Genomic DNA, 24,671 nt, shown 5'->3' with positions numbered 1-24,671 from the left:
TTGACTTATTATTTAGTAGCTGTAGGTCAGTTTAGGAAGGAGACTTTTTATTGCATCTCCGCATTTGTGAGGCGCTGCTTCGTCCTGATGAAAATAAGAAAAAAAAAAAAAAAACGTCTTTGGATGAAGGTGAAGAAAAAAAAAAAGGCTTGCCCGATTAGCAAATCAATGTTTTGAAAGAGTGATTTGAAAGAAGCACGCGGCGTTCCCCCTCAATATTGAATAGCCTGCAAGCTGTTATGTTTTTGTACGCTACACATGATTTATTGCTGCACCTTCTGTTCCATCCGGACCTCACAGAGAGCACTCTGACAGGGAAAGTGAGGATGTTACTTTGGCTCATTTCTATTAATCAACTACTGATTCGTTTATGGGCTGTTTTCATTTGCCATTTATATCATCAATTGAATGAATTTTGATTTACACTCAGGTGTGTTGTTTCATACCGTAAATGCTTTAATTATAGCTGATTTATTTACCAAAGAGGAGGAGGCATTAATTGAATATCTCAAGTGATACTTGACAGTCGCTTGATCTATCTATATTATTGTAAGGTAGTGTGGGTCGATCACATTCTGATTACAAAGAAAATGCCTTTATCTCTAACAAAAAGTATACATTAATTTGTAGTGGCAAGTTATGTTGAAAAAAAAGTGAATTGTTTAATAGCTTTGCTTCTGTTTGCTTTTGTTTTCTACACATGTGCCCGTTAAACCATTACGTCATGATTAGTTGGAAAATATGCCCATTGCAGAAACATGTGTTAAGATGTTACTTTGACTTCAGCTACATTTGTCTTCTGTCAAAAACAGACTGTGTACATATATTTATACTGTTTATTCTGTATATTTTGTATTTTCATTCTTTTTCATTTCATTTTCATTCTTTTTGTGCACCTACTTCACCAAAACAAATTCCTAGTATGTGTTTGATCATACCTGGCAATAAACCTTTTTCTGATTCTGATTTTACATAATAATTTTCATTTATTTGTACAGTCCAGAGTGTACCCCGCCTCTCAGACAGCTGGGATAGCCGCAACCCAAGTGAAGATAAGCCTCATCGAAAATGAATGAATGGATTTTCATTTCTTGTATTATATCGTTGCGCAATGGTGCAACATATAACATGAACATGCAAAAACTATAGGATTTGTAACTGTATATATATTTTTTTTTAATAAAATGGCCCATCCATTTATTATTTTTTATGCCGCTTGTCCTCACTATGGGTCACAGGTCCACATGAGGGTCGCCGGGGTGCTGGAGCCTATCCCAGCTGTCTTCAGGCGAAAGGCGGAGTACACCTTGGACTGGTTGATAAAATGTCCCATATTTCCAAAATTGATATACATTTACATATAATTCAATTTTGTTATTTACACATGCATGAAAGGGGACCTGTTATGCTTTTTCCACTTTTATGAACTATAAATGTAGTTAGAATGTTCTCTTCTCTTGTTATACGATGCCAAAGTTTCAGATAATAAGGTTTGCGCATCTGGAAGTTAGCCCTGAAAGAAGTTTGGGATGGCTCAAAATGCTCGGTTTCAAAAGGCGTGGTAAAAGTGCCCCTTTGTGATGTCACAAAGGGGCATTATTCCTTATATGGATTGTTTTGGCAGAAAGCAAAAATCAAAGGAAATACAGCTGGAATAGGTGCAGATTCTGGAGAATCTAAAATGTTTTCTTTGCGGGTTATTGTGTGTAGCTACTCTATAGGAGACCACAACTCAATACAAAGCGTGGAGAAATTTGCACAACAGGTCCCTTTTATTGTTTTTGTATTTTAAAAAAATATTGCATCTCAAAGTTCCCCGCAACTGGCCCATCGGCGAGGCCGAACAGTGCCCCAGTCCGGTGGTTGGGGACCCCTGATATAGGAGACTCAGCAGTAAATTGAAAAATGGGGATATGGATTGTTTTGGCAGGAAGCACAAATCAAAGGAAATACAGCTGGAATAGGTGCAGATTCTGGAGAATCTAAAATGTTTTCTGTGCGGGTTATTAAGTGTAGCTACTCTATAGGAGACCACAACTCAATGCAAAGAGTGGAGAAATTTGCGCAGTAGGTCCCTTTTATTGTTTTTGTATTTTTAACAAAATATTGCACCTCAAAGTTCCCTGCAACTGGCCCATGGGCGAGGCCGAACAGGGCCCCAGTCCGGTGGTTGGGGACCCCTGATATAGGAGACTCGAAATCGAAAAATGGAGTGCCTGAGCACATCTAGCATATAAAAATGGTGCAACACTACTGGTGTATTAAGTAATTTCCTTTGTTTGTCTGACTGTTCCTTCCAGAACCCTCTGTCCTTTCTCTGATGTGTCGGGCCGTTGAGTTCCCCAACTTTACCCAAAAGGAGCAAAGTGGAGACCAGTGTAATCCTACAGGGCCCATAAGATAATAAGCATGTTTGCGCTGCCATTTCTTACCATTTCTAGTGAGTACCAACCATATGGGAGTGCTGTGAGGTAGACTCGGTACTTGAAATAGTACCTGATAGTACCTTTGATGATCGAGAGGAACTGTGTTCATATTTGCACACAGCCAGGTGTTGTTTACTGAAGCTAGCGACTTGGACACATTAAGGAGTGAACAAAGATATCCTCTAAGAACCTTTTTTGAAAGCCGGCGGCGAATGCGAATGAGCTACGCTTCAAAGTCCCTTTTTCTTTTTTAATGATTGGCACAGCGAGGAGCTTCAGTTTGTGCTTTTCACATAGAATATATTTGAATCTATTTTGTGTTTGAAGCACTATTGAAATGCAGTTGCATCTCAGGATGGGCCACAATGTCCAATATTGGAAGGATCAAAACAATAAAGACGAGATTGTTATCGCTCAGGGAATAAATACAAGAAGGCTTTCATGTTCTGAGTGGTGAGTACATACAATAGAGAGCGGCGAGGAAACACGTTTATTATTAAAAACGCTTCTTTTATGATCTCGATGTGTCTGCATGTGTAGATTAAATCACAAGCCTTACAAGCAATATAGAGCTTCACACACACACCGGAGGAAGAACACACACACTCTCTCATGTTAAACGCCTTAAAGCTCTCATTAGTTTCCCCTGCCAGCTTCTTTTTTTGGCCTGCCGTGCACTGATATACGGACAATAGATCTCCAGAGACATGGATAATGTGTGAGCATCTCAAGGAGCCTCATTATCAGCGCAAGGAGACACGTCATGCCTCCCATTCTCACCCCACCCGGCAAATAGACTGCAGCTGCGCAGTTTAACATGGTTAATTGAACATTTCGGGGAAATGGTTTGCCGTCACTTAGACAGACAGGTGTCACTCTTGTTTCGATGCAGTTAGAGCCTCCACTGTTACATATCACATTTCCATTTGTCAGCTAATAAATACATACCGGATGAAAAATAGTATTTGCTGGCTTTATGTTGATTTGTATAGTCACACTTTGATGCCATGGCATGATATTTTGTTTTGAGAAATGGAGACATGGAACTTTGGACTATGCTGAGTATAACATGTTATTCCAGACAGTGCATGTTATGCTGCTTAGTGCTACTGCTTGCAGTTTGCAGCAAATAAAGAACATGAAAGATTGACATGCATTTCAAATCTCTAAATTTTTCACCCCACGCCAATCTGAATATTAATGGATGGTGCAGGTTTGCCTGCATTTGACTTTTCTCCTTCTTTATTTCGAACATCATCCAAAGCACAACAAACCAAACATAAATCAACACAAATAATAATACCTATGTATATATAAAAGTACACATGTTCGAAAGTGAATGGGAAGAAGTCAAGACTTATCTAGTCCCACCCCCCTAACCACCCATCTTCCAACCTCATCCCAACAAAACATATATTATTCCTTGTCTACCAGAATGAAAACCCCACATCCAACCACCCTCACCCAGCTTGAGGCACCCAACTACATGCCAAGAACAACCAGTTCATTACTAGTCATCGTATTGTACATAGTCCAGTACAAAAGAAAAAAAGAATGTAACCACTCCAACTATAGTCATCACAAACTAACATGGATATAAAAAACATCAATGTTATGGTATTGTTTCAATGAGACAAAAAAAAATAAATGTGAGAGAAAAAAGAAAAATATTCTTTAAAATACCTCAAATTAAATAATCACATTTGAGTCTTACTACTTCCCTTATTGTCGCTGCTATCCCAACTACAGTGTTTTACACTTCCACTTCCTTTATTCTTTTATTTTTGTTTACCGCTTTTCCTCACGAGGGTCGCGAGGGTTGCTGGAGCCTATCCCAGCTGTCTTGGGGTGAGAGGCGGGGTACAGCCAATCCCTGGGCACATATATAGACCATTCACACTCACATTCATACCTATGGACAATTCGGAGTGGCCAATTAACCTAGCATGTTTTTGGAATGTGGGAGGAAACCGAAGTACCCGGAGAAAACCCACGCATGCACGGGGAGAACATGCAAACTCCACACAGAGATGGCCGAGTGTGGAATTGAATTGGTCTCCTAGCTGTGAGGTCTGCGCGCTAACCATTCGACCGCCGTGCCGCCCTATTTTTGTTTATTTATGAATTTATTTAATTGTATTTATCATCCTTCCTCTTTCCCCTCCCTATACATAGTGTCATGCATTAAAAACCCCGGGTGTGGAATGGGCCTGTTGAGAGTGGACTGCAGCCCCAGTCAGCAAGCCCTCACCCGACTTAACACAATAAAATACTGAACAGGGATTACTCATACTGTACGTCTTCTGTAAATAGTGAACATAACTCAAACCACATATGACTGAAATCCTACACTCTTCCAGTACAAATATGGTGTCTTATTTGATTAGCAAAATGCCCATTTAAATAATTGTAATTGAATCAAAAATGTCTCCTTGTGGGTTGGCTGCTGCAAGCTAGAACCAATCAAGCCTAAAAGCATTACTGTTAGTATTTCTGAGTGATTTTGCCTTTTCAGTATGGCATTTTTTTTTTAGTTTTATCAAATTTGAGGATATCTGAGGCACAACTCAATCTTTAATGGCCGTCTTGGTCTCAGTACCCTATTCTGGAATGCTTTTACACTGTCCGGCCTCCGCTTGAAGACCATCTGTCCCTCAGCAATGCTTCATCTCATTCATCCATTCATTCATTTTCTATACTGCTTATCCTCACGAGGGTCGCGAGGGTGCTGGAGCCTATCCCAGCTGTCTTCGGGAAAGAGGCGGAGTACACCCTGGAGTGTTCGCCAGCCAATCACAGAGCACATATAGACAAACAACCATTCACACTCACATTCATACTTATGGACAATTTGGAGTCACCAATTAACCTAGCAAAAACGCCCACACACAGGGAGAACATGCAAACTCCACACACAGAGAGTGGAATCGAAAATTTATTTGACTCATCTCAGCTCCTACACACCAGTGACAGGAATGAAACTGGGAAGCGTAGTCATGTCCTCCTCTAATTCAGATTAATAACTCCAAGGGTCATACTTCATCTCCGTCTACATCAGTCAATCAGGACTGGCTTCACTTTTACTTTTATATTTTTTTATTTTTATTACTTCTCCATGAATTTGGATTTGTTGAGACAGTCTTCATTAGCTGAACTGTTTAAACCTCTGCAATTAATTCATCTTAAGTGTTTTGTCTCAGTTTCACCTCTAGTGTCTTTGTCCCTGCTGTGATACTGAAATCAATTCATATAATAGATCAATCTTGAATATTGTTGTCCCTGCAGGAAGAGTGTCTGAGCTCCCTTAAATTCAGTGAAGTCATCCATTTGTGGCATCTCGGGTCAACCAAAGAAAATGCATTTTTTTTCATGAATGTCCTACAGTCGTCCCTTAAAACTTTGCGCTTTGAATTTTTGCAACTCATTATATTTTCCAAAGTTGATTAATTAGTAAATCATTGCTGTTTTGGAGTTGACGATGGCCTATTATTTGGGTGAGCTTTGGGGGCCCGGCCTTGGTTTTGCACGGCCCTTATGTACGCTCACGGTACATAAGTAATTCCCCACTTAACTCACCAACCTATGTCATTAGCTGTTGTTTTTTTTTTTTTACAGTCACGATGATATCAGCAATAAGATTATAGTTATTAATTGATTCATATTTTCATTACAACTATTACCACTAATGCGGTATGTTTGATTATCTCATTTCAGTAATATCACTATGGCTGATATTGTCTTTTATAACCATTATGAACATCTGCTGATGTAGTCCTGTTTGTTTTTGTTGTCCTGTCATTGTCATTGCAATTGTTGTTGCTGCTGTTAATCCTGTGTCTCCTTGTATTGCCGCCCTCTTGTCCCTGCAATGCCTCAGTTTTTTTATTCTTATTATTTTCTATCCCCTCCTGCTCCGGTTTGGACGCTCAAAATCTGCATAATGACAAAACATCAAATAAAGTCAAATAATACTCAATATAACAGGGAAGGTGTAGCCTATATAAGACCAAGCTCCGAACCTGGGGAGACAGAGCCTTCTCCATGGCTGCCCCCACCCTCTGGAACTCTTTGCTCCATTCACTCCGTGCTTGCCCTGACCTTCCCACCATCAAAAAACAACTCAAAACCCACCTCTTTAAATCTGTTTTTAATATCTAACTTTTTATATCTGACTGCTGTGCCCCGCCCCGCTTTTACTCATGTTTTAACTGTGTATTAACCAATGAATGTTGTATTTTGGTGTGTCTTCTATTCTGTTTACTTGCTTTATTCAACTTCATTCTTCTGTAAAGTGTCTTTGAACATTTTGAAAAGCGCTATACAAATAAAATGTATTATTATTATATACTTTTTCCTGACAGAGCAAATCTGTTTAGCATGTCAGGGCATTTAGATCAATAATCCTATTTGCCCCAATGGTTGGACAGGACAAAAAAAACCCAACTTCACCCCTTTATTAGGTTTAACAAAGTTAATGCTTGATTAAATCCGGTCACACAGAATGATGAAAAACTCCATATCTGTCTCTTTAATTTTTCATTTTTTTTTAAAGCACTGCACCGTCTTTCTCCTAAAAATTATTAAAACTGCAATAATGATTAGCAATTTTAAGCAGGTGCCACTTATCAGCCCCATTTTATATGGGAACCACAGAGCTTTAGTTTTGTTTTCCAGTTCCACACACAAACAACAGGCAGCTTGATAACAAAATAGATGAGGTTAGGAGTGGAAGGGCCTGTTTCCAGCCTGATATTAGCTTGTTAGATGTTTCACACACATGGCATTATCAGCACATATTCAGGGAACACTCTGTGGATCTGGTTACTGGCTGGGGTGTGGGGGACAAATATGATGTAAATCCTGATTAATTGTTATAAATGTCCTTGCAGGCAGCAACACTCTTCAGGTGTGAGTGCAACGGAAAAACCGACAATAAAATTATACATATGGGTGGTCTGTTTGCATTTCCATTTTGATTGTTGTATGTTGCGGGTCGTTGTGTGCACAAAGGTGCGTCCCACTTTGACTTGTTGCTTGATTTATCCAGTGGCAACAAAGACCACGCATATAATGAGAGTCTTCAAAGACAAATCTGTGTATTCTGAAGTTCTTTTATTGTGGCGTATTAAGTAAATATATTCCTTTAATTTCAGGGGGATTGTTCCCAAATAGACGGGTGTTACGTTAAATAGCAACAGGTTTAAACAACAGGTAAAAGTATCCCTCCCTCACACTGCGCCAACTAAAGCAGAGCTATAAACATTCAGGGCGTGAAAGCGCTCATGTCTTGAAATGAGAAATGTTCAGTCTGGCCGCCGCATGAGTCATTTCTTCTTCTTCTTCTTCTTGGAAGACAAACACTGAAAGCCCGCGTCCTTTTGTCTGGCGGAGGTTGAAGTGAGGAAAGAAGGAGGGGAGGGGGGAGCATGGCCCGATTTGTCCTGGTGTTTCATTGCCTTGGAAAATATCCTGGAGGTTACTTGTGTTGGATTGTGCTGTTACACACTTTGCAGCATTGGAATGCACCAGAAAGGTGGATGAATGAGGAATGCAGCATACGATATTATGCTATAATGTTATGGATACAGTACCAATATCATTGACGCTGCATGAAAAATATCAATATCATTTAAGAAAGGGACACTTGTAATTAAAAAAAACTTTTCAAGTTTTTCAATTACACTGACACAGAACACATTGAATGACATAGAATTTTGAATGTAATTTAGAACTATTTAATATTTCCATAACACAGTATTGACCCAAATATAAGACAATCCGGGTTGTAAGACAACGCAGCTACACATACGTAAATGAAGGACAGCAATATCGATAACTGATTTTGTACAGCGCTCCCTCATTTATCGCTGGAGCTAGTGCTACATACCAAAATAGGCTGCGAGTGGTCAATTCTTTTGACAATTAACATATACTGTATGATTTAAGGCTGTAAAACCCCTCACATATACAGTTTTCTCAAACGGGCAATAATATTTTCTCACATTTCTCTCTTGATCAAACACTCTCAAAACAGTTCAAACTTTTGTGTGGATTTTAATAATCAAACAATATGTTGGACACAAGAAATTTCACTCATGTGACCATGTCTTTTCATCCTGGTACCGGAACTGTAGCGTTTTTCTATCCTTGCTAAACATATTGCTGCTGTACTCCTCCTGTTGAAGTGTTCCTTGTTCAAATACATTGTTTTTTTGTGCAGGTATGCTGTTTGCTGGTCTACGGTGGTCTCCAGACCAGCATACCAGCACAAAAACACAGCTGGTCTGTGCTGGTTTTTCCAGTAGGGGAGACATGGCATGGCAGTGCGGCATGAAGGTCACCAATGGACAATGGTCTATAGATGATAAAGACGCAAAAGACAATGGATGGTGCAGACGAGACGAGAGACTGAAGAGAGAGAGACACTCAACTTCCCAAAATGCAATTCCTCTTTAAGGGTCAGGCTCATCCTGTAACTGCGTTCATATGCTGTAATAAAGAATAAAGAAGTACTAAAAAAATATGCAAAACAGCTAATCCGCAAAAGGTGAACCACTCCCCCAGTGCTGGTGGCACTCATACTGTTTACTGATAATTTCCCACATGCCTACAGTAATTTATGGCAGTGTTTTTTTACATTGGAAAAATCTTGTGGCACACCACTAACCAAAAATGTTACAAAATGTCACCATGACCTCACACATGCATCAATAAGTCTATCAGAGGAGCAAGGTAGGTGTTGCCACACGGACCAATATTACATTGCTATGCCAGTCTTTACACCACGGACACTCGACAGTAGCCACGTTTTTACATGACGAGTTTTCTCTTTCCAAATGACCTTTCGGGAAACAATGGTATCCATGGAAAGGAATATTCCAATCTCTTGTCTACATGCGCCGTGAAAATCAACCAGAATAGTCAATAGGGCATGCCCAGTAAAACGTAAACATCAACATCATGTGATACCGGCTTCCCTGAGTTTTTCTTTCACTTATTGGAATAACTCCGTATTGTCAGTTTTTCGTCTGTCCAGTCTTGAAATTTAGTTTGAATCAAAAACAAACTTTGCTTAGTCCAGTGCCGATTGCTGGCCTCCATTTTTAAAAGTGAAGAACGTCTGGATCTGCGTGTTACGTCATATATGAGCATGCGCTGAAAGAACGCACCCGGGATAAATTTAAACAGGAAAAGATCAAATTCAATCTTGCTAATATTTTATAATTAATTAATAATAATAATTAATTTAATAATTAATGTTTTATATAAATATATATTTTCTTTTTTTAACAAAACTGGACTTGTGAATAAAGTATAGAAGGGTTTAGATTCTGTTTCACAGATGGCGCTAATGCACATGAAAGCTGCTTGCCAACCGCCAATAAACAACAGAAGAAGAAAAACACCACAAAGAAGAACGCACCCTGACAACTTTCCGTTTGAGCGGGTACAAGATACCCGAATTGGATTGGGGAAAGGAATATTCCATCCCTGTTCAATTCTTTCCGTTTGAGCAAATAAACCAAATGCAATTGGAATATTTGGGTCCAAAAATTAATGGCTATTGACATAATATTTGCAAATGATGATTAATCAATGTTAACTATGAAAAGTGATATTGGATAATTCGTCACGGCACACCTGGCGGTTTCTCAAGGTACACTAGTGTGCCGCGGCACAGTGGTTGAAAAGCCCTGATTTATGGTATAATAGGAAGAAAAAAGAACACATGTCCTGTGACAAATGGAGGAGAATGGTTATGTTCTTAAACTTTTTATCTGCATCCAATCTATGCAGGGTACAAAGACATCTCAAGACTATCAAGGCAGTGAAATGTGTTGCACTGGTCCTCCAAAGGACAATGACCCAAAACAGCCAAAAACACAGAACAATGGAAATGAAACATTGGAGCTTTATGAAGTGGCCTTTGATGAGTTGTGATATAAATCCAGTCAAATGATTGTAGGAAGAGCTGAAACAGGCAGGATGGAATTGTCCAGAGTTTTGTGAATGTCTAACCTTTCTTACTGATTGATAGTTGAAATTTTTATTATAGCATTACTATTGGTAATGATATTTTGAATTGCTATTTTCATTCATTCATTCATTCATTTTCTACCGCTTTTTCCTCACGAGGGTCGCAGGGGGTGCTGGAGCCTATCCCAGCTGTCTTTGGGCGAGAGGTGGGGTACACCCTGGACTGGTGGCCAGCCAGTTATTTTGCACAGGCAGTGTTTATTTGTGAAATGCAAACAGTGGCAGCACAGTAAAAGATGCATCATGGGAGGCCAATATCGGTCTCATAATGAAGTGCTGGACAATATTAGTAAGAAGCCAATATGGAGCATCTCTCAAAGCAACTTTGGCATGATATCATGATATCTATCACAGATATATGAGACAACACTGCTCCTGTTTCTATCAACACCTATCCAAGTTAAATTGTCCCACATGTACACACACACACACACAGAGAGAGTCGTCTATACATATATTGCAGAAGACCCTCGGCTCGCATCCTGGCCTCTGTCACATTCGCTTCTCGTCGCCAGGCTCTGTGTGAGACTCCCTCGAGTGCGTTGCCGGGCAACCGCAGCTACATTAATATGCAGGATGGAGCTGGGGTGGTGGGGGGGAGTACAAGGGGATGCCGCTTGTCTGCTGAGCGAAAGCAGCAAACAGGACGCCGTCAGCACGAGGTGACGGGTGCCTCCTGTCGTACCCGTATCACTTAAGAGGAAAATGTGGAGCATGGAAAAAGGTCCGATGCTATAGAAGCAACATCTAATCTCCCCTTTGTTCACTGACAGACACACAAAAAAAGTTTAATTAAAAAGTGTTTACAGCTTCACAAGACAGACTGAAATTGTTTTCTGTTTGTTTGCAGAGATGAGACAAAGGAGGATGGAGGTGTTCACATGAAACAGCTGTGCCTCCCTCCTATCTCCCCATCTGCCCATCATCCATTCTTCAACTTGACATCATCCTTCCACCACTCAGACAAGAAGAAGAAGAGGAGGAGGAGGAGGCAAGAAGAGGTGGTCGCACATGCAGTTGTAACGCTTCCAAAGGTGAGCAAAGACAGGGGAGGGAAAGTGGCGGCAACTTCCACCAGCGGTGAGATGAATACTGGGATGGAGAGAGGGAGAACTGGACCACTTGGATGGACTGTGGATCCCTTACACAGCTGAAGGATGAAACGGGTCCACCATCACCTTAGTTGGAAAAAGTGTCCATCTCCAGCATGTCCATGTTATTCCTGATACTTTGCAAGGTAGGTGCATTTTTAATGGCTCTTTTTCGCCCTCATCTTATAGCTATAAATTTATGATGTGACGTGATATATACTTTATACGTGAGTGGAAATGGGGGTGGTGGGGGGGTGTGTATTCCATGCTCAGTTGTGTTTGTGTAAAACATTAATGTAGGGGGCAAAAAGACACTCTGTGTGTCAAACCGCACACAGTGGGAGGGTCGGGTGGCCGTGCTGTGTTCTTTTTCCCGAAGGAGTTGCCCGTCATGTCATGTCATGCATGCTCTTAACACGTTGAAGTGGTTCTTACATAACTGCAACTTAAATTGAAGTCTGACCCTTGTTTGGCCTGCCGGTGTCTTCTTTAGAGCTTGAAGCATCTATGCATTCTTCCTGTCAGGTCGACATTGAGTTACCTCCCATGAGAAGTATTGCTTATAGTTTGTTTACCTTATTTGCTAACGTTAGACATAACGCAGAGTGCAACCACGCACCGCATAAACTTCCCTCAAACTTTATAGGTAGCAAAAGTGTCTTATTGGAGGACGATATTTGCTGTTAGTGCACAAAATAAAAATTAGCATCAAACCCTATCGGCCCAGAATGCAAAAGGTCTTACTCAGTCTTACTCAACCTCTGCCACACTATTCTATCGATATCAGCCCAAACTTCAAGTAACTTTGTGAAACTGCTTGTAGCAAGGAATAGGTGAATATTATAGTATTTTGCTGAAGGGATGTACATATAAAGCTGAGAATGCATCATTTTTTGCACTTTTTAAAGCACTTGTGACAATCTTTCTGTTTGCATGAGCACTGACACGCAACCTGGACAACCCTAACCCGAACCCTGTTCCTCCCACCAGTTATTATTGACAACCGCCACCTTTGCATAACAAAAAATAATAAATGCAAATCAAAATAAACTTCAAAAAGAAAAACCTGTGGTACAGTTGCTCATGCCCAAATGTACAATGGAGACATTTTATATAATCAATGCAATCCATCCTCTCACCAGTTATTAATGATTGCCACCACATTTGCATAACAAAAAATAATGAAGACAAATCAAAATAATCTTCAAAAAGAAAAACCTGTGGTACAGTTGCTCATGCCCAAATGTGCAATGGAGACATGTTATATAATCTGTGCAATCAATCCTCTCACCAGTTATTAATGATTGCCACCACATTTGCATAACAAAAAATAATGAATACAAATCAAAATAAACTTCAAAAAGAAAAACCTGTGGTACAGTTGCTCATGCCCAAATGTGCAATGGAGACGTGTTATATAATCAATGTAATCAGTCCTCTCACCAGTTATTAATGATTGCCACCACATTTGCATAACAAAAATAATGAATACAAATCAAAATAATCTTCAAAAAGAAAAACCTGTGGTACAGTTGCTCATGCCCAAATGTGCAATGGAGACGTGTTATATAATCAATGCAATCAGTCATCTCACCAGTTATTAATTATTACCACCACCTTTGCATTTAAAAAATAACTATCTTAATATATAATCCAAAGAACTATTCCAGCGGTATACTCGCTCACGCACAAGCATGGAACGTTGATGTGTTATACAATCAACATGCTCCTTCCTCCCACCAGTTAATGACGGAAACTGCCATCCCGTACCACACCAAGAGCGACTTAAAATAATTCACAACACAATGTACAAATGTCATAAAATAATATTGCTTCTTCCTCTCAGTAGTTATATTAACCACCGCCCTGCACAAAAATAAAGAGTAAGACTGAAAATAATTCACAAAAAACTAAGCTTGCGATATGCTTGCTCAAGCACAAGCATGGAACATGGAAGTTTTATATAACCAACAGTTAATGATAAAAAAAAAAGGCCGCTGTGTACAACAGAAATAACAAGAACGACTTGAAATTATCCACGAAAAACAAAATAAAATTAAAAACAATCTCATACACAAGCATGCAATGTACAGATGTCATATAAATAATATCCTCCTCCTTCCTTCCACCAGTTTTGATGACAATTGCCACCTTTTTGAACAAAATTGAACAAAAAGACTCAAAATAAAAGCACAAAAAAGACAAAAAAAAGCACAAGCATGAAACGTAGACTTGTTATATAACCGACGCACTTCTTTCTCCCAAAATTCTGCAAAAATAAACAAAGTCTGTAATGCATGTAATGTATACATGTCTGGCAGTTAATATGCTTCTTCCTACCGCTGGTTATGATAACCACCACCTTGCAAAATAAATACACAAAAGGAAAACAACTGCAAAACAGTACAAAAACTCAACTCACTTGTGTGCTTTTGTGCTTTTCTCTAAATGCATGCCTCTTAATGACAGATGAATGCTCTGTTCATTGCATCTATATTTTAATAATTTGTGATTCAGTTACTGTATTGACCACTCGGGTACCTAATAAAGTGGTTGATGACTTTATTGATACTCCCTGACAGTTCTGTGCTTTCCTGGGGACCCCCGCCCCCTCCTTTCTGTCACACATGGAAAATAAATACTACAAGGTGCTTTCTAATGTTTTCTGTCAATGCATGTGGTGGTCTTGCACCTGTACGTGCGCTCCGCTTGCTGTAAGGCGGCAGTGAAACGATGCCAAAAGCAACCGTGCCTTGTCGGAGCACGTTAGCATCTGGACTTGTTTGACATGCATGGGATTATTCAAGTGGCAAACGGTTTCACTCTCCACTGATCTGAGCACGTTAGCTTCTATTAGGCGCATCAGGAGTGTTGGGATTTGTTGTTCCAGGTATGGCAGCATCACCTCTCCACACAGTCTGCGCTTTTTTGGGGGGGGTTTGTTTTAAAGCGCCTGCAGGCTTCTTGCTGCACAGGTGCGATCCCGGTCTTTTGAAAGGAGAAAAACTCAGGAAAAAAGATTTGAGGCTTTTGTTTTCAGACATCTTGGCATTAGAATGCTGAGTAGGTCTGACAGTGACAGTCCAGCTTAATCAGGCAATGAAGCAACGTGAAGGCATAAAAGTGTTAAAATGAGCTCTTGAGTGACAGGAGGAATCAATAGTGAGATAACTGAATCCTCTTTACTTCTGCGGGATCGGGCAAAGTCAAATCAATGTGAGCGTTTGCTGGAGGAGGAGCACTGGAAGGTCTTGTCGAGGGAAATGATCTCCTCATTGCATTGTAATGTACTCTCACCGGAGACTTTATTAGGTACACCTGTCAATACAAAAACTATAGCTTTACAAACATAACAATGCTCAGTTTCTCAGAGTGCTGTATTAATTAAAGTAGTATTAATGCCCAAGTATTAATTAAACAATGCGTATTATTACTGGTGTACAATTGCTCAGCATCGTACTGAAAGCTGTTTCTAATGAGGTAAGTTGTGTTCCAGATGTGCCTCATGCATAGTTTGACTTTAGTGGTTCCATAGACGGTGGTAATATTCCGTGTTTTATGCATATTCATGTAGCGTACACAAATATTACACAAATGCTGCTGGATCACAATATTGCCTCCTTAGTTTACAATAAGTCTATAAATGAATCCTATTAAAGATGTTATAGAATAGTCCAAACTCTGAACATCACAACAAAATATTTATTATTCCTTTATATGCATGTCTAAATATACAGAAAGTCAAAGAAAAACTAGAAGTGAAAATGATTCTCCCTAACACACAATAACAGTCACTCTTGATATAAAACATCATCATTAAATTCACTTATTCATTCCTATAATACACTGAAAACCATGAACACATCCATAACTTCTTTCTAGCACTCTCAGTGCTGACGACGCGTTGTTCACATAACTCTTCATGCAGAGGTACAATTTGCTAAGTATGCTTGGAAATACCAGAAAATACACTCAAAACATGTGACTTCAACTTCAATTAGGTGGTATATGTATTTGAATGTTGCCCTCACTGCTCACAATCACACAGTCCAAGTGTAATTCAAACGTTACGCTACTATGAAAGATTAATTTTTGTTAAAACAAAAAAAAAGAAAGCTGTTTCTAATATTTTAACCTGCTCATGTAACTAAATAAATTGCCTTTTTCGTTACCGCTTATATGCTTCCATGTCAAGGCAGGCGGTGGAGCCAGCTGGCTGAATGCCATCTGTGGCAATCACTACACCACCAACGACAACATCATGTATTATTCACAAATAAATGGAGCAAAATTGTCAGAAATCTTACAACAGATTACCACAGTTGATACATGACACGCACTTTCCACCAGTTATTGATGATAACTGCCAACTTACGCAACAGAAGTAAGCCCAACAACTCATTATAATGCAACAACCCAGAGTCCGCAGCATGCTTTAACATGCACATGCACATTCATTCAAGTGCGTGACGCAGATGTGTCATAATTAATGCACTCCTTCCTCCAACCACTTTATTCATTGTTGTGCATAATTAAAGTAATCAGAGCAATTTCAAATCATCCACAAAAACAAAGCCTGCGGTGCAACAGTGGTGGCATTATAAATGCACACCTTCCTCCCACCAGTTATTAATGATAACCTCTAACTTGCACAATAGAAATAAGAAGTAAGTCAAAAATAACTAATTGCTTGTTTACTCCAAACTTTCTTTCTGCTGCTCAATTACAGTTTTCGGCTGCATATTTCATTACAAGCATCTTGTAATCTACAGAATAGGATTTTCTTTTTTCTGTCATGCACATGAGGGGTGTTGCAACCATAGACTGGGGGAATTTTAGCCTGAGGGACCGCTGATGTCATTTCTGTAGACGTAAATATGTAATACTGTTACTGTTTTTAGGACCCGTCTGTCGATCTCCTATTGATCCTCCCGAGAGTTATCCTATTATTTTATAATAATAACCACCACCTTTCACAATGGTAATGAACTGAATTACAGAGCGAGTGGACTTTACATGTCACTTTTGCATGTCGCAATGTTAGTCCCAGTGACCGTTGATGCTCCAGACTCAAGACTGCTCCAGACTCGATGCCCAATGAAAACTCCATGTGGAAAACTCACAATGTGTGAATCACATGTATTATCAGCAACTGGTACTTTGTGTGTTGCTGCTTAAAACAGAAGTCTACGTATGTTGTGCACAGCATGGACTAGATTGCATCATATAGATTGTAAGTGTTGTCAAGCACCACACTTACCCACCATCACTATCAACCCCACTCTGCTCTTCCATATCCTCCCCTTTATTGTAAGAGTTTGTGTCAAGCGGACATCTTCTTCATGCATGAAGAGCCAGCCGTGTAACCCACTACCACAAAGATCCGCACTCAGGCAGAGGGACGGCCTCTTTATGGTGCTCCCCATGAGAGGCAATCAAAGCCCGTTGTTGCAGATCAAAAGAGGAGGGCTTGAACTTGAATCAGCCCCCGAGGAGGTTTTATGTACCTCGAGAGCAACATTCTCTTGCTTACATGTGTGTGATGTTTCTCCTTGACCATCCTCTCCTCGTAAACAAAAGAGGAGGCACATGCAACGTAATGCAAATACCCCCCTACAGAATGCATCCAAAAACAGGAAGTACACTTCAATATTTGTATGCAAGCAGCTGACTAATTCCAGGAATTGTCGCTAAAATTGTATAAGAAAATATGCAGAATGTGGTTATGAAAATAGCTATTCAAAGTATTAAAATAATGCAACCAAAGTATTGCTATATGCATCTTCTTCTTTCACTTTTGGCTTTTCCCTTCAGGGGTCGCCACAGCAAATCAATCTCCTCCATCAATCTCTCTCGCACCAACTACCCTCATGTCCTCCTTCACTACATCCATAAACCTCCTCTTTGGTCTTCCTCTCCTAGCTCCTACCACCTTCTACCTGGCAGCTCTACACGCAGCATCCTTCTACCAATATATTCACTATCTCTCGTCCGGACATGTCCCAACCATCTCAGTCTGGCCTCTATGACTTTATCTCCAATGCCTCGAACATGTAATGTCCGTCTGATGTACTAGTTCCCCTGATCCTATCCATCCTGGTCACTCCCAATGAGAACCTCAGCATCCTCATCTCTGCTACCTCCAGTTCTGCTTCCTGTCTTTTCCTCAGTAGCACTGTCTCTACACCAAACAACATGGCTGGTCTCACCACAACAATATTCTTTGGTTGTCATAAATAAAATCAATCAATAAAAGTCCATCAAAAAAAGAAAAAAAATGGGCCTGCAAAAATACTTTTAGGGTAGGACTAATTATTTGAAATGGTTATAGATCAATTTGTGGTGGGATTTAGAATATTCATTTCATTCATTCATTCATTTTCTACCGCTTTTCCTCACGGGGGTCGCGGGGGTGCTGGAGCCTATCCCAGCTGTTGTTGGGCGAGAGGCGGGGTACACCCTGGACTGGTCGCCAGCCAATCACAGGGCACATATAGACAAACAACCATTCACACTCACATTCATACCTATGGACAATTTGGAGTCGCCAATTAACCTAGCATGTTTTTGGAATGTGGGAGGAAACCGGAGTACCCGGAGAAAACCCACGCATGCACGGGGAGAACATGCAAACTCCACACAGAGATGGCCAAGGGTGGAGGATTTAGAATATATGACTTTTTTTTTTGACAAACTCTTCAATGCAATATTTAATTTTTGACAGTCCCCAGTATAAACAATGATGCTCACACATGTAAGTCCCACGTGAGTGAAACGTACAACAGCCTTACATGAAGTCCACCTAGCAAGCACGATTTACACGCCGCACTCACCATCCAAGAGCTACCAATTTGTCAAGCAGCAAGCACATAGGTGTCACAAATCACTTGCTCCTTAAGTACGACACACTTGCAACCACTCTGAAACACTACTTCCTGTACATGCTGGCCATGGCCAACAACTTTCCCAAAAAATGCGGAGCCCATTAGTGTGGTAACACCTACAATCCGTCATAATATAACTGAAAAAGTGAAATGTTAAGTCACATTAAACTAAACGAAAAACCATTAGTTTATCATGCAACTACCTTTTTGCTTCCCGTCAGTGGATATTTTTATATTAAGTATAATAAGTATAAGCTTGCAACCTTTGCTGCAGCCTCGTCGGCGTGTGCAACCCACTGACCTGCAAAAAGAGCGCTCATCTCTTGAGAGGCTTCCAATGCCAACTTGAACAAGCTGCTTGCGCCTCTGGGATACTAAAAAAAAACAAAACAAAAAGCATAAAAACTAAAAAAAATGATGCCAACTTGTTTATTTCTATTGCCCACCTCAGGCTGCACAAAACAATATATATATATATATATATATATATATATATATATATATATATATATATATATATATATATATATATATATATATATATATATACGTATATATCCTTGAAAATGTATACATTTCACAATTGCTCTTGTCTCTAGCAAGATACTACACTTTGAACAAACATCAAAAACATGTTAGACATTCCAGTCACTTGATGTCACACACGCACAGAATGTTATTGAATGTTTTCTCTTTTTTTATGCACATTTCACAGATCTTAGAACTGAGCAGATGGCTGATATTCCATTGAAGAAAACGTAATTTATTTTTTATGGAAAATATTTCTCTTACTCGTGAATAAAACATAGCTGCACAGGGGCAGATACGAAACACTGTGTAACATGTGGGGAGGCAAGATGACAGTGAAATGATTTATTTACTATTTACGGATTGGACTATGTGGTTTTGTGTGTGTTTTAGGTTCTAATCAACATACAGTGTATATCCAATGATTCCAAGGGGGAAATATTGTGACATAAAGGAGACAAGGCCTTTGACAAGGCTGTCTGATGATTACTGGACCACACTTGACGACAGTAACAAACTTTCCATTTAGCTTTTTTATTCCATCAAGCTCAGGATTTGAAAAGACATTTCTAATGACTTACTCCATCCCACCTCAGCAGCAAAGGCGCACTGCAAAATGACTAAAAGTGAAAGCAGTGTGAATACCTGACAGAAAATGACATTGACATACAGACATGTGTGGACATTGAAAGGGTGAACGAAAATAAATTTCAGGGGATCACAATAGATGAAAATATGAGCTGGAAACCTCATATTACAAATATACAACATAAGGTGGACGACAGAAATATTTCTGTTCTCAATCAGAAATCACTCCACACTCTTTATTGCTCTCTGGTTCTACCATATCTTACTTATTGTGTGGAAATATGGGCTAATAACTATAAAAGCAATCTTCACTCGCTAAATGTACTGCAAAAAAGGTCAGTAAGGATAATTCATAATGCCGCCTACAGAGAACATACTAACTCCTTATTTCTAAAATTACAAATACTTCAACTTGCTGATATAGTTCATCTTCAAACAGCTAAAATAATGCATAAGACTAAAAATAATGAATTAACTAAAAATGGCATCCAATACTTCTCTACAAGAGAGGAGAAATATGATCTCAGGGAAGAACTACATTTGAAACACTTCTATGCTAGGACTACGTTATGCTAGCCATAGCATTTCAGTATGTGGAATCAAACTATGGAATGGATTGAGTAAGGACCTCAAACAATGCACAACGATGAGCCAATTCAAGAAACAATACAAGCAGTTGATGTTTGCTAAATACAAGGATGAAGAGTCTTGAACCAGTCATGATGTGCTACATATATCACTATATTGACACTTACTATGGTACCCATTATGGCATTGGATGCTCATATCACCTGCTACTTCGGTACGAGGTGCATTATTAAAAAAAACAAAAAAAAAAACAACCTTAAACTGTATTATGGAAAGCAGGAAGTGAACAAATGTAACAGTTACTGATTGTAAAAGTACCAGATGGAGGGGTAGGATTTAATAAGCTTAAACAGCAAGGAGACCGGAGTTCAATTCCACCCTCGGCCATCTCTGTGTGGAGTTTGCATGTTCTCCCCGTGCATGCGTGGGTATTATCCGTGGACTCCGGTTTCCTCCCACATTCCAAAAACATGTTAGGCTAATTGGCCACTCCAAATTGTCCATAGGTATGAATGTGAGTGTGAATGGTTGTTTGTCTATATGTGCCCTGTGATTGGCTGGCCACCAGTCCAGGGTGTACCCCGTCTCTTGCCCGAAGACAGCTGGGATAGGCTCCAGCACCCCTGCAACCCTCGTGAAAATAAGCGGTAGAAAATGAATGAATGAACTTTTGAGAGTAATCAACTGATGACATTGTAAGCAGGCAATATAAAGTAGCGGCATCTGGTCCTGGTTGCCATTTTGTTTAGCTAGCTAATAGGATGCTAACAAGAACAGATGTTTTGTGATTAAAACAAATACATTAAGAACCCAGATGGACTCAGTGTACTAACAGCACAACAAGATACGCGCCATTGTTGTATGCTAATACACAAACTGAAACAAAATTGTGATGTTTAACTGGGTGTGGACATTGTACCGTGCCGTACATAAGTGTATTTATGCTAACATCTGCATTGATTTATGTATTTGTTAAATTATTTTCAACTTTAAAAAAACTTTTAAAAGTTGTGACAGATATGGCAGATAATGTTTTCAAGTCTGTTACCTTTGAGCAGTGATAATCATGAACGATAAAATAACAATAACATAAAAAATGAATATTAATATTTGTCCACTGATCTATATGCTATAAATGTGTTTTCTGTATGACCCCAATATCTCACCACACTGAACAAATGAATATGTTATGTCCTTAATTACAGACCGGTCTGAGACACAAACTCCGGATGCTTCCAGGGAAAATGGTCAACACTGTCTACAGTGATGAGGAAAAGGGAATCCAAGACAAGGAAAGCAAGGAGGAGACCATCTTGGCCATGTTGGGCATCATTGGGACCATTCTCAACTTGCTGGTTATCATCTTTGTCTATATCTACACAACACTGTAGAGCGCTCCTGATTCCGGTCTAGTTTTTGCAGCTCTGGACTGCTGAGCTGCAACTATGTTGACCAATGAGGAGAAGCGTACAGGTGAATGGAGGCAGAGAAAAGCCTTAGACAGGATCAAATGGGATACAAGGCCATACAAACCAGTTGGATGTGACTTGTATATAACGCATGAAGACTGTGGGCCAATCAGGCTTTAAAGAGCAGCTTTAAAAACTTTTTTTCTAATAAATATTGCGACTTATTTAGTGAAATTAATACATTTCCTTCTGTATAATTAACGATGGAAAATGTGCTCAGATGTTAACTGCAGGTGTTTGTTTTTTTTCTAAATGATTTTCTCAATAAAATAAAACTAAACAAAAATTTCTTTTTGAGCAGAAATGGGTAAGAGAGTTATTACAGTATTATGATACATTTTATTTGTGCATGTGTGTGACACTGTGTCTGTTTAAAGTGCTAACATTTTTCAAAATGTCATCCAATGTTAATCATGGCACATTTTGTGGAATTTCATGGAAGTTTGAAGATATTTTAAGTGGATGGGAAACTGAATCCACAGCGCCTTTTTTGCAGCTTTTTGCAGCTATCACAGTTTGAAAATATATTCATTTAAGGACATTTTACATATTTTTTGTTGCCTAAATTACTATAAAGTACTGCTAAAGTACATGAACTAAAATATAAATATGTGTGATTATTGAAGTGTCAGTAATTTTACATTGATGAAAATATAGCAACCACAGGAAGTACTGTACAGAAAGTTCAACAAAAGGAACAACAACGAATACTAGATGAGTGAGTCGACATTATGTGTTATTTATGCCTTACAGGTCGTACTTCTACTTATTATGTCCACTATATTGCTTCAAGACATGATTATTCAACATCAACTACACACAATCCATACACCGTCATCCCTCACCACTTTGCCCTTCGAATTTCGCAGCTATCACAGTTTGAAAATATATTCATTTAAGGACATTTTACATATTTTTTGTTGCCTAAATTACTACAAAGTACTGCTGGAGTACGTGAACTAAAATATAAATATGTGTGATTGTTGAAGTGTCAGTAATTTTACATTGATGAAAATATAGCAACCACAGGAAGTACTGTTTAACAAAAGGAACAACAAGGAACAAATACTAAGATGAGTGAGTCGACATTATGTGTTATTTATGCCTTACAGGTCTTACTTCTACTTATTATGTCCACTATATTGGGTAATATGATTTTAAAGGTGATTGTAGGGGTGTTACTTCACATCTGGAGGGCTCTAATATTTATAAAAAAACATATTAAGAAGGTCATAAAATTGTCTATGATCTTTATTTAATTGTAAATTTCGAAATAATGAATCCTAATGTGCAGAAATGTACTTATGTGGTGATTGGGTCTGAAAGGAATTAACAGTGATAAACTTTAAATGTATAATTTACTGTAATTCTTAACTATTGTGTCCATCCTTTAAGTCTGAGCATCTTCACCTCAAATCAGTAAGGTATATGCTTTTATGTTAATTTAAGCCTCATTCATTCATTCATTTAAAATTCTATCATAATCATTTGCATTGGATTTAGACATTTTTTTTAATAATGTGGACAGATCTGTGATGCAAATGTAGGGTTATTGTGCATATTGACTGTATGCCTTAAATATGTGAGAAGTGTTTCAATTATCAGGTTTTTACACTTCACTTGTGTATAGTATCGATATACGTATATACTGGTGATGTACAGTTCAGTACAAAGGTTTCACTTTTATTAATGGTGACTTCATGGTCAATTTTATAATGTATACTTCTTAAACTGTTGTTTGTATGTATGAAGTCAGAAGAGTGAATCAATGCAGGCCTGAATTACCTTTAACTTACATATGAGTAAAATAAAACACCAGAGCTTCACCATAGTGCTGATATTCCATTTTACATGGGAATTAATTTTTGTTTGATGGTTGGTGAAAAGATTAAATGCATGGAGTTATTTTTTTTAATCGGTTTGTGTTCTATCTTTCTGTTATACACCCGTTGCAACATTTGTGTACAGTCCAATGCATAGGTATGCAAAGTTTGGCCAAAGGAGGCCATTTGCAACCCACAGCTAATTTCATTTTAGCCCATGACTCAGTATATTTAATTGAATAATTATTAAAGATTAAGGCCAATGAACAAGTGGTTACCAGGAAAGACTACATCATGTCAGTTTCCAACCTCATGACTTCAGAAAGTGCCTCAGATCTTTGTGTCTCCGTGATCACAGAAACACAACAGTGACTTTATCTGGCTTGAGCAGAACTTTAACAGACCGCTTGGAAGATACCTGCAAGTAGAAGCTGCATTCTGGATCCACTCTGTGACCACAACGGGACTGGACTCCTTCCTAAAAGGTGGATCAATAAAGTCTGCTTAGAGCTTAGAAATAATGAGAGCGAACGCCTTCTAAGCACACAGACAAATATATTGAATGTATTCATGATTATTGTAAACACCGATTCTCCCTGATACCCAACAACGATACTGGTGTTTCATTCATTCATTTAAACTCTTTGACTTGTGAGAAGCGTTCCCTTCCCCCCCCCCCCCCCCCCCCCCCGACAGCATTTTTGTAATAGAAAACATTCAATGAATAAAGTGATCTTGGTGTAGAACAGGCCTACTCAAATAAATTATTAGATGACATATTTTTAATATAGCACGCAGACCAGGGTTCATTTCCACCCTCGGCCATCTCTGTGTGGAGTTTGCATGTTCTCCCCGTGCATGCGTGGGTTTTCTCCGGGTACTCCGGTTTCCTCCCACATTCCAAAAACATGCTAGGTTAATTGGTGACTCCAAATTGTCCATAGGTATGAATGTGAGTGTGAATGGTTTTTTGTCTATATGTGCCCTGTGATTGGCTGGCGACCAGTCCAGGGTGTACCCCGCCTCTCGCCCGAAGACAGCTGGGATAGGCTCCAGCACTACCGCGACCCTTGTGAGGAAAAAGTGGTAGAAAATGAACGAATGAATGAATTTTTTATATTGACAAGGACTGGGAAGCCGGACACCAGAGTTCTTCTATATGGCAGGAGTCTAAGGTCCTCTGTCTGACAGCAGTACGCTGTAGTTTTTAAGGACCTACTGCAAAATCACAAGTCAA

At 39.2% G+C, this 24,671-nt stretch overlaps 2 protein-coding genes across 5 annotated transcripts in view; one reads left to right on the top strand and one right to left on the bottom strand.

Annotated features, from left to right (window-relative positions):
- Window positions 1-24,671, bottom strand: part of LOC131140011 (uncharacterized) — a 181,455-nt gene that overhangs the window by 45,183 nt on the left and 111,601 nt on the right. The window lies entirely within an intron of this gene.
- On the top strand, window positions 11,106-24,019 carry LOC131140013 (protein TUNAR-like). Of its 3 annotated transcripts, XM_058090047.1 has the most exons (3): window positions 11,106-11,187; window positions 11,314-11,700; window positions 21,348-24,019. In XM_058090047.1, exons 2-3 carry the CDS (start codon window positions 11,671-11,673, stop codon window positions 21,531-21,533), a joined length of 216 nt encoding a protein of 71 aa, XP_057946030.1. In that variant the 5' UTR covers window positions 11,106-11,187; window positions 11,314-11,670; the 3' UTR covers window positions 21,534-24,019. The 3 variants fall into 3 exon arrangements, with proteins under 3 accessions (XP_057946030.1, XP_057946031.1, XP_057946033.1); XM_058090048.1 differs by lacking the exons at window positions 11,106-11,187; window positions 11,314-11,700 and adding an exon at window positions 20,694-20,789; XM_058090050.1 differs by lacking the exons at window positions 11,106-11,187; window positions 11,314-11,700 and adding an exon at window positions 20,763-20,837.

Source organism: Doryrhamphus excisus, chromosome 13, assembly GCF_030265055.1.
Source record: "Doryrhamphus excisus isolate RoL2022-K1 chromosome 13, RoL_Dexc_1.0, whole genome shotgun sequence".
Taxonomy (NCBI): Eukaryota; Metazoa; Chordata; class Actinopteri; order Syngnathiformes; family Syngnathidae; genus Doryrhamphus; species Doryrhamphus excisus.
Note: the sequence above shows the minus strand (reverse complement) of the source record. Positions and strands in the feature narration are given on the sequence as shown.

What these genes read in the sequence shown, in the direction of transcription:
- LOC131140013 (XM_058090047.1), top strand. Translation starts at nt 11,671, where the DNA reads ATGTCCATGTTATTCCTGATACTTTGCAAG. An exon ending in TATTCCTGATACTTTGCAAG is followed by an intron (nt 11,701 to 21,347) that starts GTAGGTGCATTT and finishes CCTTAATTACAG; the next exon opens with ACCGGTCTGAGACACAAACT.